Raw genomic sequence first — 16,834 nt, forward strand, 5'->3', positions numbered from 1 at the left:
TGCTTTGACACTCCTTATGCTGCTGCTGGTTATTTTCAGACGGTTCCTTTCTTCCATTTTCTGAAGGTGTTTCTTTTAGCCCTAATAGCTTCCTTCACCTCACTTTCAACCAGGCCGGCTGTCTTTGGACTTCCGTCTTTCTTTTCTAATTCGCGGAATATGTTTAGCCTGGGCCTCCAGGATGAGAGCATATTACCCAACAAGGAAGGGATTACGGATCATACCCTCTGTATTAGGAGGCCACCCAGATGTGACACTCTGCTGTCTAGAATGGGATAGTTCTCAGAGCCGCGTACCTGGCGGGCAATCCAATAGCCTGGCTGACAGACTAGACTGAGCAGCATCATCCAGCCGCACAAGTGGTCACTCAGCATGGGCATTGCCCACGAGATCTTCCCAGTGTGGGGCACCCCTGGGTGAATCTTGCCACTGCTTACAATCACAAAGTCCCTCAGTATTATTCCAGCTTAGAGCAAATGACGGGCTTAGCGTCGGATGCCTTCCTCTTCCCTTGAGGAAATGATCTGTATATGTATCCTCCTATTTCTCTCGTGGGGTGACAGTTGAATCTGAAAGAAGACCGGGGAACCATGATCCTGATAGCCCCATATTGGCCCCGGCAGATCTGTTCCTGTTTCTTCTGCGTTATTCTCTGAAGAACCGTGGAGATTGTAGTGTTTTACGAACCTCATAATGCAGACGAGGGATCTTTCAGCATCCCTGCCTCTAGTCTCTGGCCCTCATAGCCTGGATGTTGAGAGCTTAGAATTTGCTTCCTTGCATCTTTCAGAGGGTATTGCCAGGGTCTTCTGCTTCCAGGAAAGATTCCACTAAGAGGTGTTATTCTTTCAAATGGAGAAAGTTTGCCATCTGGTGTGAGGGCAAAGCCCTAAGTTCCCGTTTCTTGCCCTACATAGACCCTGCTTGAATACCTGTCTGAGTCTGGTCTTAAGACCAACTCTGTAAAGGTTCACCTCAGTACAATTAGTGCTTACCATGTGGAAGGTAAGCCATTTCTGGACAGCCTCTAGTTTGCTTCATGAGAGATTTGCTTTTGACAAAGGCCCCCTGTCAAACCTCCACCTGTATCATGGGAACTCAATGTTGTCCTCACCCAGCGATGAAAGCTGCTTTTGAGCCACTCAATTCCTGTCCACTGAAGTACTTTACTTGGAAGGTCTTGTTTTTCATGGTAGTTACTTCAGCTTGCAAAAGTTTGTGAGCTTCAGGCCACTACAGGTGAAATCCATCTTACACTTAGTTTCATCAAAACAGAGTATTTCTCCCACACACCCGAAGTTCCTGCCTATGGTTTTGTCTGAGTTCCATCTGAATCAGTCTATCATTCTTCCAACTTCATTCTCAGACCTCAAATTGATGACAAACCCAGGGCTGAGATGCTGGTTATGCCCTCGTTTATGACTCTGCTCCAAGGAGGGAAGGGAAATGGGATTTGATATACCCGCCTTTCTGAGGTTTTCTGCAACTACATTCAAAGTGGTTTACATATATTCAGGTACTTATTTTGTACCAGGGGCAATGGTAGGGTTAAGTGACTTGCCCAGAGTCGCAAGGAGCTGCAGTGGGAATTGAACTCAGTTCCCCAGGATCAAAGTCCACTGCACTAACCACTAGGCTACTCCTCCAGAGGCTGTCATGGTGCCCATACACAGAATTCTTAAGTACAAAGATGAGGAACTGCGAGACCCTTCTCATTGTACAGTCTGTACCAAAGAAAGGTGGACTCAAGAATAGAGTCAGAAGATTCCCAGATTCAAGAAGCAGGGTGATTAAATATGCCTCTCAGAAGAGCCCAAGAAATTCAAGGTCCCATGCCTCTGCAAAATCCAGGCAAAGATGTTCCACACTCTGGAGTCTTTTGGGAGGAAAGCGTTTCCACGGGGCTCGATGCTCATTTCCGCATCCCGGCCAACCAGCTTTTACATGAGCATCTACTTGAATTTGGTGTACAGTGGGACAGAGTTTCTAATACTCTGCCTCCAGAGAAGCTGCAGACTCCGTCAGCTAGCAGCCAAACAGGAGTGTCGAAAGCACATAGCCCAAGCAACTTATGATGCTTTTGATGTGACATCCAGACTGTCTGCATTAGGTATTGGCATGCTCAGACCCTCATGGCAGTGTGTTTCAGACCAAAAAAGCAGGAGGGGGGGGGGGGGGCTAGGTTCCTACCCCTTGTTTCGGGAAGCAGTTCAGCAATCCTCAACATATGCCCACAAGGCTATAAAATTGCCTTAATATACAAAGCCCACTTCATAGTAAACCTGTTGCTGAACATAAGTAATGCCACACTGGTAAAGACCAAGGGTCCATCAAGCCCAGCATCCTGTCCACGACAGCGGCCAATCCAGGCCAAGGGCACCTGGCAAGCTTCCCAAACGTACAACATTCTATACATGTTATTCCTGGGAATTATGGATTTTTCCCAAGTCCATTTAGTAGCGGTTTATGAACTTGTACTTTAGGAAACCGTCTAACCCTCTTTAAACTCTGGCCTTCATCACGTATTCCGCAACGAATTCCAGAGTTTAATTACTCTTTGGTGAAGAAAAATTTTCTCCGATTTGTTTTAAATTTACTACACTGTAGTTTCATCACATGCCCCCTAGTCCTAGTATTTTGGAAAGCGTGAACAGACGATTCATCATCCACCCTGTTTCCACTCCACTCATTATTTTATATACCTCTATCAGTCTCCCCTCAGCCGTCTCTTCTCCAAGCTGAAAAGCCCTAGCCTCCTTAGTCTTTCTTCATAGGGAAGTCGTCCCATCCCCGTTATCATTTTAGTCGCCCTTCGCCCCAACAATTGAAATCCTAGCATGCAAATAACAGATGAAACACTATCAGGCTTACTATGCTGTCCCCCAGGGAACTGAACTAATGCTCAAGATGACTTCATGGACTTCAAAGATTGTACTATGAAACAGAATACTTGTTTCCAGTGTTTTGAAACGCTTTGATGTCACTACTGAGACCTGGTTTTCAAGAGAGAGATGTTTGTCGCAATGATTCCTAATATTTTTAGTTGTGGTTCAGTAGGGTATGTTTGATCTGTTGTTAGCATTTGGAAGGGAATAGGATTGTGCAAGTTAGATAGTACCAGTAATTTGGTTTTATTTCTGTTCAGTTTAGTTGAAAGTTTTTGGGCCCATTCTTCCATGAGGTCTGTTCCTTTTTTTGCCTTGTCCAGTATCTCTGTGATATTTTTATTGAATGGTATATAAATAGAGACATCATCGGCTTAATATATATGGATTGAATCCCATGTACTCCAGTTTCTTTCCGAGTGATGACACTTTCTGGGATCCAGGAGGCTGAGCTGGTTGGTCATTTTTACTATATATGATCTGGTTCTTAAGCCATTTGCCCAGGCTTCCACTGTGCCACTTATTCCCATGTTGTCTATTAGGGTCATTAATGCTGTGTGATCTACTACATCGGTTGTGCTTGACATATCAAATTGTAATAGTAGAATTTTCTGACCTTGGCATATCAGTCTTCTGAATTTTGTAATGAGTGTGGTTATGACTGTCTTCGTGATGTTCATTGGTCTAAAACCTGATTGGGAGTTGTGGAGGAATGAGAATTGCATCAGGCATTTTGTTAATTGTTGTGCTACTAGGCCCTCCATCGTTTGGCCAGTAGTGGTATTGAGGACACTAGTCTGAAGTTTGTGAGGTCATTGATTTTTTTTGTGGCATTTTTGGGGATTTGGGTGAGTATGTTGTTCTTATCTGAGAGGAAGTGGCCATTCGTGAACATGTATTCTATATGTTCCGTGTAGTGTTGAATGAACTAGTCTGGTGGATTTTCATCACGTAATTGGGACAGCTATCTAGTATGCGCATTTAGCATGTGCATACTTTAACATTGTTTTGGATGAGGGTATTTTGAAGGAGGACCACATTCTGTCTGCCTTGACATTATCATTGTCCATTTCATATTCGTGTAGGAATTCTGTGAGTGACGTTTACAGTATATCAAGGGTCCGATCTTAGTTTTGTTTTGTTTTTTTGCTCAAAATATTGTGCGACCTCATCTGCCATTATTGGGATCTCATTTGTTGTTAGTAGGTTTTGGGTATGTAGTAAGTTGTTCATGAGTTCATATATTTTTTTCCGTGTTTATCTGTTCTGGATTCATGTATGTTTTGTAATATTCTGCCTGGGCTTTCTTTATGCTGTGTTTATACGTTCTTAAGGCTTTTCTCCATGTATTTTTGTTCATTTCTGTTTTGTTTTTGGACCACTTTCTGTCTAGTTTCCTGCAAAATTTCCTCATCTCCATTAGCTCATTCTTGAACCAAGGGCTGGTTTGTTTTTTGCTTCTTGGTTTCTTTTTAAGTGGTGTAGTTTTGTCCAGTGTGTTTGTGCTTAATTCGTCCCAATTCTTATGAAGAGAATGTGTTTGGTATTAATGTCCGTTAGTTTACTCTGTGCTGTTGACCAGAAGTTATGGTTGTCCTTCCCTTTAGGTTATGTTTTGTGGTTTCTTTGTTCCTTTTTCTTGCCATTTTCTTTTCATTGGAGAGTGAAAGTGAGTGTGCTATGCTCTGACCATATTACTTCTTCCATTTATGGTTTTCTAGTATATGGTGGTTGGTTGTGAGAGCCTGTAGCTAATATATCTAGTTGATGGCCTTATGTGAGTTGATGTGGCTTGTAGTGTTTTGAAGTTCCATTGGCTTACGAAGGTGGTTAGGTTTCTGGTGTTAGTATCATGTTGATTTTCTAGGTGCAGGAGGAGGACATCAGTGAAGTTTGTGCATGTGTTTGATACAAAGTCCATAGTGAGCCTGATAATGTTTCATCTGTGATTTTGTATGCTAGGATTTCAGTTGTTGGGGATCTATGTTCAGCAACAGGTTTTACTATGAAGTGGATTTTGTATATTAAGGCAACCTCCTCCTTTCTTTTGGGTTCTGTTGATATGTATGATTTTATAGCCTTGTGGGCATATGTCAAGGATTGCTGGATAATCTTTGTGGTGCAGCCATGTTTCTGTTATGAATAGAAAGCCTAGTTGTTCAGTTTCAATCCATTCTCTGATGATGGTTGCCTTATTTACTACTGATCTAGTGTTTATGTAGGAACATATGTATCGTCTTTAGTTCTGATGCATTGTACCGTTTTCAGTTGTCTGGGTTTTGTGTCTTTTCTGGGTTTGTATTCGTTTTGAGTGTTGTTCGGTTTTGCTATCCTGCAGTATGTTGGTATCTTGTTCTCTGGTCTGTTTTGTGGTTTCTGTCTTCTAATTGGTGATATGAACGCTGTCTAGCAGAGATAGGTTCAGGGATTTTATTCCATTCATCTAAGTCGGTAACTTGCATCCTTGTTGTCCATAGTATTATCAGGTAATACCAGAGCCATACCTTTATACTAGCCAGTTTTGCTTTGTGGTAGGGTGTAACAAGCTGCTGCTACCCTTTATTCCTTCTTCCAAAACAATGGCATAGCTATTGGCTCAGGCCCACCCAGCGGTGGCACCCCACATCAACATTTCTCCTCTTCCACGGCATCCCGGCATCTGCCTGCCCATCGCTGAACCCTATCCCTCCCTGGTATACCTTACAGGTGTCCCCAGGGCCTGCAGTGATTCAATGATTGTTGCCTTTGCAGGCTTCCATCAGTCGGGTCCTGCCAAACAGGAAGTGATGTAACGTGAGGGTGGGACCCGGCTGATAGGAAGGCCTGCAAGGGCCCTGCAGGCAGCAATAATTGAATCGACTGGCAGGCACTGGGGAATGCCTGTATGGTGCGACCAGGGAGGGGACAGTTCAGCGACAGGGCGGGGCAGAGATCCTGGGGACGGCCGGTGAAGGAGGAGAGATAGAGATGTTGATGTGGTGTAGGTGAAAAAATAGAATTTTTTTTATATCAGGGGGAGTGGGCTATGGAGAGTCCGTGCCGTGGAAGGGACCCAATCCAAAATACTGGGGTCTAGCTATGCCACTGGATTACATAAATGCCTGATGGTAGGAGTAAATCTATTGAACATGTAGGAGTAGGTTACAAACGTGGAGGGTAGAAGCGTGAATGCTAATAATGTATTATGTATATTGTTGATGTCTCTTGTGTAGATTCCTAAGTGTAGCACTTCCTGCTTATTATCTATCATATAGAAAGATAAGACCGTCAGTACCTGGATGCATGTGAGTGGGGGCACCACCTCAGTGGATCTTTAGAACTGGCCCAAGTGACCCCTGTGGCTCAACACATGAATGCCCCTTCCGTCTTTTGTTGCCTCTCACATCAACTAGTACCCTAGCTTTGTTAGTCCTTTGGTGGTCAGAGTATTTAGTTCTGAGCAATCGTGTTAAAGCCTTGCTGAAGTGAATATGCAAATGGTCAAGAAATCTTGGTTTTAGCATCTTGAAAAGACAACTCTGGCCCAATCTTGAAGCCACCAGAAACTAATGCATATAATGAAAATTGTGACAGTAGATAAACTGCTATAGCAGTGCACCAACTCATAGGAAACTGCTACGGCATGCACAACTCACTAGGAACAGAACTAGTCCTCCATTATCAGAAACTTCCTCATTCTCCAGGCTTGTTTTTTTTTTTGCAAGTTACCCTTTTTTTACAAACCTAAATGGGTTAGCCACTTGATCTACCACAGTACAGTGTGGAAACACTTGACCAAGTGTTCAGGCATTCTTTCCAGCAAGAACTGTGCAGATAGCAGAATGAAATTGAGGAAATGGTCATTAGCAAGCAGCAGGAGTTATGCAGCACACTGCCCAATTTCTGTAATTGATCTTTCATGTTCAAAGTGTAAAGTATGTTTAGCTAAGTGAAACACCTACTTAAATGCATTTTGAATTGTAATTTTTAGAGTAGGAAATATGAGAAATGTACAAAGGTGTGAAGACTTCTGCAAGGCCTGTACATGGTTCTTTGTCCCTGTATTGCTGCCTGCAGGTAAACTAGGTGCAAGTATCGAGGCACTTTCTGCATCATATTTCTTGTAGGCCGTTTTCAAAGGTAAAATATCTAAGAATATAAAACATGCTGTGCTAGGTCCAACCAATGTCCATCGAGCCCAGCATCTTATCTCTAGCAATGGCCAAATAGGCAATTTTTCAAAAGATGTATTTTATCCTTCTGTTCTTTTCAGATAAAGAATCAGGAGATCAGCTTTCTAAAATGGTAGATGATGCCTGCAATGTTGCTGGCGGATTACAACGGCAGGTTGCAGCAGAAATAGAGGATAGAAGCAACTGAACGCGAATGCTGTCAGAGTTGTCTGCGGTGTCAAAATGAGGTTCTAACAGAGAAAGAGCATAAACTGGAAGTGCGTAGCCTTTGTTCTTTGCTACCTGAAATTACATGACTTTTGAAAAATGCATAACATGTTTTTATATAAATACCGTAAGGGGAAAGAACTCAATTGTGATCTTTGGCATGGAAAACGAAGTTAAAATTGATTCAGACTGATGGGCAGTGTGGTCTTATTTTCGCAGTCGTTTGTGGTACTCATTTGTGGATTCTAAGTCCAGCTTACAGCAATATAGTGAACATCTAAATTGTTTCTTTCCTAAGATTCTTGTTGGAGAAGGATAGGTGGTAGCACTGTAATCAAGAATAAGTTCTATTCCTTTCTTGAGGAGTTTTTCCTTTTTTAGTTAGTGATCAAGATTTTTCTGTGAAAACATGAATTCTAAAATGTTGGTTTTATTTCCTAATTACAATGATACCTCTCTTCTAATGGGCAAAGTACTATTAGACACTATATATACCCTGTGGAGTACAAAAAAGTAATGAAAGGGAAAAAGCCTCAGGCACCCATGCCTCCACCCAACAGAAACACGGGGTAGAAAGGACTTCAAACCGGGTCAAATCTCTTCATCGGCATTAAAAAAAACCCCTTTCACACAAATCAATGGATCTACCCAAAAAATAGTGACAAACATAAGAAAAAGCAGGCACTTCGGTTTTATTTTAATTGAAGATTCAAAAGTATATCTTGACTCGTACTGAAAATTTAAAAGTATATCTGTGATTCAGTATGGCCAGAATTTTGCTATAATTAGCTGTCTCAAGGCGTGAACAACCAATCAGTTATTAAAGCACAGACCATTGTTCATGCCACTAATAGCTAAGTACCTGCTATATTTCTATGCTGTTTTTGTTTGAATCCATTGAAATTTAATATTCTGGATGTATTTAACAATGTTTTGTGTGAAAGGGTTTTTTATGCTGATGAAGAGATTGGACCCTGTTGAGGTCCTTTCTACCCAATAAGTGTTTCTGGTGGGTGGAGGCATGGGTGCTGAGGTTTTTTCTTTCTCATGCTTTTTTTTGTACTCCACAGGGGTATATATAGTATCTAAATAGTACTTTGCACATTATACTACTACTACTTACCACTTCTATAGCTCTACAAGGCTTACGCAGCGTTGTGCACCATACATGAAAAGACAGTCCCTGCTGAAAGAGCTCACAATCTAAATAGGACAGGCAAACAGACAGAGCAACTAAGAGGTAAGGGAATTAAAGATGTGGGGATAAAAGGGTACAGGGCACGTGAGTAGTGGTTAGGAGTCAAAAGCAGCATTAAAGAGGTGGGCTTTTAGCCTGGATTTGAAAACGGCCAAAGACGGGGCTAGACGTACAGGCTCAAGAAGTCTATTCCAGGCGTAAGGGTGCAGCGAGCTAAAAGGAACGGAGATCTGGAATTAGCAGTAGTAGGGAGAAGGGGACAGACGAGAGATTTATCCACAGAACGGAGTACCAGAGGGGGGGGGGTAGGGAGAGACAAAAGTGGAGAGGTACTGGGGAGCGGTAGAGTGAATGCACTTATAGGTCAGTAAGAGAAGTTTGAATTGAATGCGGAAATGGATAGGGAGCCAGTGAAGTGACTTGAGGAGAGGGCTAATGTGAGCATAACGACTCTGGTGGAAAATGAGTCACGCAGCAGAGTTTTGGACTGATTGAAGAGGAGAGAGATGGCTAAGTGGAAAGCCGGTGAGAAGCAGGTTGCAATAATCTAGGCGAGAGGTGATAAGAGTGTGGATAAGGGTTCTGATAGAGTGCTCAGAGAGGAAGGGACGAATTTTGCTAGATGTTATAGAGAAGAAACACGACAGGTTTTGGCAATCTGCTGAATGTGAGCAGAGAAGGAGAGAGAGGAGTCGAAGATGACCCCAAGGTTACGAGCTGATGAGACAGGAGAATGAAAGTGCCATCCACAGAAAATAGAGAAAGGGGGGAGAGGAGAGGTGGGTTTTAGGGGGGAAAAGATGAGAGCTTGGTTTGGCATGTTAAGTTTCAGATAAGAGTGAGACATCCAGGCAGCGATATCAGATATGCAGGCTGATACTTTGGTCTGGATGCTGGTTGAGATTTCGGGGTAGAGTGGTAGATCTGGGAGTTGTCAGCGTAGAGATAGTATTGAAAGCCATGGATGATATCAGAGAGCCAAGGGAAAAATAGATGGAGAACAGGAGAGGACCAAGAACAGAACCCTGAGGTACAACAATTGGTAGTGGGATAGAAGTGGAAGAGGATCCACCAGAGTGTACACTAAAGGTTGCGAAGCGAGAGGGTAGAGGAGAACCAGGAAAGAACAGAGCCCTGGAATCCAAGTGAAGACAACGTGATCACAAGGAGTAAGCTGGTGATCAACAGTGTCAAAAGCGGCGGATAGATCGAGAAGGGATGAGATAGAATAGAGCCTTTGGATTTGGCCATAACAGGTCGTTGGAAAATTTTGTAAATGCAGGTTTCAGTTGAATGAAGAGGGCGAAAGCCAGATTGGAGTGGGTCAAGAACAGCTTGAGATGAAAGAAAGTCAAGACAGCAACGGTGAACGGCCTCAAGGTACTGGAGAGGAAGGAGGGGAGGAGGGGATGGAAGGGACAGGTAGGGTCAAGTGAAGGCTTCTTAAGGAGTGGTGTGACCACGGCATGTTGAAGGCATCAGGAACGGTCGCAGTGGAAAGTGAAAGATGAGGATATACAGATACAAAGGGGTGAGAGTAGAGAGATGGTGTTAAGAAGGTAGTTAGGAGATGGATCGAGGAACAGGTAGTTTCGTTTTGAGGAGGAGAGAAGATGGTGTTGTTTTCCTCATCAGTGATTTCAGAGAAAGGAGGAAAAGGAGGGAGCGTGTTGGAGACTTAGGGAAATGGACAAGGGGAGGGAGAGGTGAGGGTGGCTTGGTTGCGAATTTGAGGTTTATCTTCTGAACCTTGTTGTGGAAGAACTCAGCAAGGGTCTGAGGAGATAGGGGGGAGTTGGAGATGGAGGCACCTTGAGGAGAGAGTTCAGTGTGGCGAAGAGAAGCGAGGGTTTGAGCCGAGAGAATTAGTCAGCTGGATGTAATAGTCCTGTTGGCAAGCAAAAGAGCAGATTGGAAGGAGGTCAGCATGAACTTGAAGTGTATGAAGTCAGCAAGGGCACAGAGATTTCAGCCAGAGGCGTTCGGGCGGAGCGGGCACAGGAACGTAGGTAGCGGATTTTAGAGGTCAGCCAAGCCTGGGTTTGATACGCCTTATAGGACGGGGCATGAGAGGTGCAGAGTGTCTAAAGCATGAGGATAGAATAGTATTGTAGGAAGAGACGGCTTCGTTGACAGATTTGGATGGTGCAGTGGTAGAGAAGAGGTTTGAGCACGGAGGGATGGGGTAGTGGGGGTCAATAGCCTGAAGATTCCTAGATAGATTAGGTGTTAAGATTGGATGAGATTGGGCAGGAGGGAAGTTTAAGGTGTGAAGGTTATTAGATGATGGTTAGTGAGGGGACGATCTGAGGCAAAGGAATTGGAGGGAGAGCAGTTATAGGAGAAAGATAAGATCAAGACGTGACCATTTTGGTGAGTGGGGGAAGTGGAGCATAGTTGGAGATTGAAGGAGGATGTTAAGGCGAGGAACTGGGAAACGTAAGAGTTGGAGGGATCATTAGCATGAATAGTTAAAGTCACCAAGGATGAGGGAGGGGGAGGAAGGATCATGAAAGAAGGAAAAGCCAAGCGTCAAAGTCGCTGAGAAAGGATGAAAGGGACTTATCGGGGGACGATAAATAATGCTATTCGAAGAGGCAAGGAGTGAATAAGCAGGACGGAGTGGACTTCAAAGGAAGAACAGAGAGACTGAGGTGGCAGAAGAGAGTGAAATTTGGAAGAGGGTGAGAGTAATAGTCCAACACCACGGCCAGCAGGGCGAGGAGTATGGGAGAAGAGATACCAACCATGGCAGAGGGCTGCGACTGAAGCAGAGTCTTCAGGGCAGAGCCAAGTTTCTGTTATGTCGAGCAGATGGAGGCTACGAGAGATAAAAAGGTCATGGATATAGGAAGTTTGTTTGCAGATGGAGCGTGGCATTCCATAGAGCGCATGAGAAGGACAGAGAAGAAGGTGGGGTAGGAGAGGAATAGAGATGAGATTGGAGAGATCATGGTGCGACCTGCACAAATAGGATGAGGGTTGGTGAGGGGGACCAGGATTGGATTGGATGTCTCCGGCAGAGAGAAGAAGTAGTAGTAGAGAGTGCGGGAGGAGAGTAGGAGAGGAGTGGCGATGAAGGCGAGATGAACTCAGATAGAATGGGGAAGGTACAATGGAAAGGAATGAAATGTTGAAGGCAGAAAGGCAAGGAGGGAGGAAGGAGACAAGAGAGATGGTGAGGAAATAAATCAACGAAAGGGCAATGTATAACTGTATGAGCAGATTGGTGGAACAGTGCTATGAGGAGAATGTGAAATGGAGCCATATGTAGTGACTCAGGCAGTCCCAAGCGCTAGGTAACAGTCACAAACAAAGGTGAGGCAGTAGGCTGGAGCTGAGGCTGAAGGCTGGAACAGAGGAGCAGAGGTTGCAGAACTGGAGTTGAAGCTGCAGGCTGGAGCAGAGGATGCGGACCAGGTGCGGAAGCTGCAGTCTGGAGCTGAGGCTAGGCCTGGAACAGGGCAAGCAGTGCTGGAGCAACAAGACTGGAACAGCAAGACTGGAGCTGAGGCTGCAGCATGCAACAAGACTGAACAGCAGGTCTGGGGCTGAAGCTGTGGCTGCAGAACTGGGCGAAGAAGACTGGAACAGCAGGCCCGAAGCTGTGGCATGCAACACTGGGGCGAAGAAGACTGGAACAGCAGGATAGGAGCTGTGGCATGCAACAAGACCGGAACGCAGGATAGGAGCTGAGGCTGTGGCATGCAGAACTGGGGCAAAGAAGACTGGAACAGCAGGACTTGAGCTGAAGCTGCGGCACGCAACAAGGCTGGAACAGCAGGCCCAGAGCCGAAGCTGTTGCATGCAACATTGGTGGCGAAGAAAGACTGGAACAGCAGGCCGAAACTGTGGCATGCAACACTGGGGCGAAGAAGACTGAACAGCAGGATAGGAGCTGAAGCTGTGGCATGCAACAAGACCGGACAGCAGGATAGGAGCTGAGGGCTGTGGCACGCAGAACTGGGTGAAGAGGACTGTAACAGCAGGACTGGAGCTGAAGCTGCGGCACGCAACAAGGCTTGGAACAGCAGGCCCCGGGAGCCGAAGCTGTGGCATGCACACTGTGGGGTGAAGAAGACTGGAACAGCAGCCCGAAGCTGTGGCATGCAACACTGGGCGAAGAAGATTGGAACAGCAGGATAGGAGCTGAAGCTGTGGCATGCAACAAGACCGGAACAGCAGGATAGTAGCTGAAGCTGGTGGCATGCAACAAGACCGGAACAGCAGGACTGGAGCCGAAGCTGTGGCATGCAACACGGGGCGAAGAAGACTAGGACTGGAAGCTGGAGCGGCAGGTAGGCAGGAACAGCGAGGACTGGTGCTAAAGCTGGTTTCAGGCAGCAGCAGGACTGAAGCTTCCCCAACATTCATATTATTCTAATGGTTGCAGAGGCAGCAGCAGCAGCTAGCACATGGTAACATTTAGCAAACATGGCCCAAAGTGTAAAACAAAAAAACCCTCCCCCCAAAAAATGCAAATTCCAAACAAACATGCAAAATAGCATATTTCCTGGGAACTAATGATCATACTAACACACTGTTACCTGTCAGGAATAAAACCAGTGACTCTTGTTTAGTAATAAAGAGGATGAAAAGTGTATGTGCAAATTACAATTGATACCTCGCTCGTATAATTTCCGCTGTCGTTCCGGATGTTGTCGTGTCTGACAGCTGTGCTTGAACAGGGAGATCCTCCACCCTGCTTATGCACTAAGCTAATGTTGGTTTATTTTTATCAGCAAATTAAAATGTTATGCTGTTGGAAAGACGGTGCTGGTCTTGAGACTTGTATAATATTGCAATTCTAGATTTAGTAAAGTAGAAACATTTCTAAATACAATAAGAGCTCCCCAGCCTCAGCTCGTCCAGTCAGGAGTGCATTCTAAATGTGTAAATATTTAGTAAATATGGCGTTTTGTTTTTATTAAATTAAAAAAGGAATTTCCAGATCTCCCCTAAGCAAATAATCATCACATCAGTTGTGGGTTTGACTGCCGTGTAATACCTTTTTTTGGATAGAGTTTTTGTAGGCAAGACATTAATTTCTAGTGAATGTCCTGTTCAGAATGAATTATTAACTAATTAGTCAATGCCTAACATGCCCCTTGTTGGAACCCTGGACAGATTTTTTTTTAAAATTTAAGTGATGTCTTTATTGAACATTTAAACAAATAAGCAGACAAATGAGGGTATATGATGAAAATCACCCCTACAGCTTAATTATCACCCCCAATGCAACACGTTAATTTGTAGAGCTCAAAAATGCATACAAAGTGACAACTATTTGTTTTATATGAAAACCTCCCTCCCATCCAAACCCCCCCTCCAACTAGTATCCAAATCCACTCCCAACCCCTCCCCCCATTACGGAACCTACTAACAGGAGCAGTTTTTCAAGAAGGGCAGCCAGATCGCCTCCCATTTAGACAGCGAGCGGCCATGCACCGCCTGAAGACTCTCCATTTCACAAATGTATCCTAATTTATTTAACCACCTTACCAGAGAGGGGACATCTGCAGACTTCCGAGAAGAGAGCAAATTGTTCTTTTAGCGAGTCAAATGACAGCAAACAGTCGTCCTCGAAGAGCTGGCACCAGGTCTCCAGGCCCACCGATACCCACCTCTTAAAAGGCCCTGAAGAAGGCCAGGCAAAAATAGTGGATTATGCGTAATTGGAGATAGCCGAGAAAATAACAAGTCAGGTTTTGCAAAAAGCCCAATAGAAGAAAGTGGAGCTAATTGAAGGACACAAGTCCCCTCGCAAGGTCCTATATCTATTGGGAAGCCACATCAAAAAGCGGAGCGGGCAAGTGCCCACTTCAGCTTGCTCTATATGAACCCATAATTTATGAGGTAAAGCGTGGAACCACTCGATTGCAGCCCTCGCTTGAGCAGCTTTATAATACCAGAAAACATTCAGTACACCCAACCCCCCCCCCTACCCGACGATCCCCATATAATAAAGTCTTGGGCAACCAAGGACGCTCATTAGCCCAAACAAAGCGCACCAGTCTGTTCTGAACATTAGACAAAAACTACGGGAAACTTTAATGGGGAGGACTTGAAACGGGTACATCAACCGAGGCAAAACATTCATTTTAAAACAGCAATTCTACCCAACCATGACAAGTCCGAAGAATCCTATCGCTCAAGATCTCTATAGATCCCCCCTCAAGAGTGGCGGATAATTAGCCGAAAACAAATCAGCCGGGTTGGGCGTAATAGTAATCCCCAAATAGGTTATACCACCTGTAACCCACTTAAAGGAGAATGATTGTTGAAGTAACCCCAAGACCGTACATGAAACCCCGATCTCCAAAGCTTCAGATTTTTTCATATTCAATTTAAACCCAGAGACTAAAGAATAGTCCTCGAAACACCTCATAAGATTAGGAGAGACATTAACGGCTTTGTCAAGGAAAGAAGCACGTCATCAGCAAATAACGCTAACTTATACTCCCCATTCCCCACAACAATACCGATTATATCAGGATCTGCACGAATTGAAATCGCCAAGGGTTCCATAACCAATGCAAAAAGCATCGGCGAAAGAGGACATCCCTGTCACGTACCCTGATACAAAGAGAACATCAGGGAATTACCACCATTCACAACGAACGCACGCCCTAGGAGACGTATAAAGAGCCTGTATCCATCGACAGAAGCCCGGTCCGATACCAAAACGACCTAGCACTTGATGCATAAAAGGCCAGTGGACTCTGTCAAAAGCCTTTTCAGCATCCAACCCTAACAAACCGGAGTTATAGCTTATTTAGACACATGCAGCAAATTAATCATACGACGGCACATTGTCCACGGCCTGACGATGGGGAACAAACCCCGTCTGGTCCGGATGAATCAACTCAGGCAGAACCTTGGCCAACCTATTTGCTAAAGCCTTTGCCAAAATTTTAACATCCGAATTTAAAATCGAAATGGGACGATATGAACCACATTGTGTCACATCCTTACCCAGTTTCGGAATCATCGCAATCCAGGCTTCCATCATTGACGCAGGGAATGCATCTCCCTCTAACACCCCATTCAGAACCTCCGTCAACAAGGGCGCCAATTCCCCCTGGAAAGTTTTATAAAAATCATTAGGTAATCCATCCAAACCAGGCGATTTCCCCACCTAGAGCGCTTTAATCACATTCTTAACCTCCTGAACCGAAACCTGACCCTCAAGGACCTCTCGTTGACCAACTGAAAGAGATGGAAAGGAGCATGACGACAAGAAACCTTCAATCTCTTACAAGGATGGAGAAATATCTGGAGTATAAAGAGATTGATAAAAGGACTGAAACTCGTCTCGGATCTGACTCGAGTTGGTCATCCCCTTACCTATGTGGTCCCATACCTTAAAAATAGTTCTATCTGCTCTGCGGCAATTTAATCACCAATGTTCTACTAGGTTTGTTAACTAAATACAAAATGAGAATGCGTTGTTGATCTTGGAAAAAGTGCAATTGGTCCGAATAAATCTGGTCCAAACGCAGCCGAAGCGATTTAAGCTCACGCATGTTGGCCACCGAATGAGTACATTTGTGACGCTCTGAAACAATGGCCAGTTGCGATAAACACTGGGCAATCTCCGCCCTACTCTTCCTAGCTAGATGACTAGCCTTTTGAAGAAAACCCCCCCTAGTGACTGCTTTAAGCGTATCCCACACCACCCCAGGGATGGACCCGAGTCCACATTTAACTCTAGAAATTCTTGCAATATTTTCCTTTAAGCCGCCACATTCTCCTCCTCCTTCAACAAAGTAATATTCAGTGACCACTGCCTGTCTTTACCCTCCCCACGGAGAGAAGACAGAGTAACCCAGACCGGGGAGTGATCTGATAGAGTAGCATTCCCAATCCCCGATTCCCATCCCCCATGTAGCAGAGAGAGATCAACTAAGATGTAATCAATTCGAGAGTAAGTAGCATGAGAATAAGAGTAGAATAAATAGTCCCGATCCCCCGGGTGAGACACTCGCCACACATCCGAGAGACCCAGGTCCCGCACAAACCCATTGAAGGCCTGAGAGATCGAAACATCAGCTCCAGAAGGCACTACCGATCTGTCAAGTGTCGAGTGAAGAGTAGCTTTGAAGTCTCCCCCCACAATTAGCTTCCCTAAAGGACCAGAAGTAAGATGCCCTACCAATTTATGCAAAAATACTTTCTGCTTCTCGTTCGGAGCATAAACAGATGCCACACAAATAGCCTGATCACCCACAACCAAACTAACAAACAAAAATCTCCCTTCCTGATCTCAGAAAACTCTGCCCACCTGCACTTGTCCTGAAGAATGAATCAAAATTGCTTCCCCCCCCCCCTGTTTTTTGGACCCATCTAATGCCGAGGCACAAAAAAAACAA

At 44.7% G+C, this 16,834-nt stretch overlaps 1 protein-coding gene across 1 annotated transcript in view; it reads left to right on the forward strand.

Moving 5' to 3' along the window:
* RPRD1A (regulation of nuclear pre-mRNA domain containing 1A) overlaps nt 1-16,834 on the forward strand; it is a 308,972-nt gene that overhangs the window by 198,793 nt on the left and 93,345 nt on the right. The window contains 2 exon segments of the mRNA XM_030204599.1: nt 7,138-7,265; nt 7,267-7,314. Coding sequence (XP_030060459.1) covers nt 7,138-7,265; nt 7,267-7,314 — 176 coding nt within the window.

The sequence above is a fragment of the Microcaecilia unicolor genome, chromosome 1 (genome assembly GCF_901765095.1).
Source record: "Microcaecilia unicolor chromosome 1, aMicUni1.1, whole genome shotgun sequence".
NCBI lineage: Eukaryota > Metazoa > Chordata > Amphibia > Gymnophiona > Siphonopidae > Microcaecilia > Microcaecilia unicolor.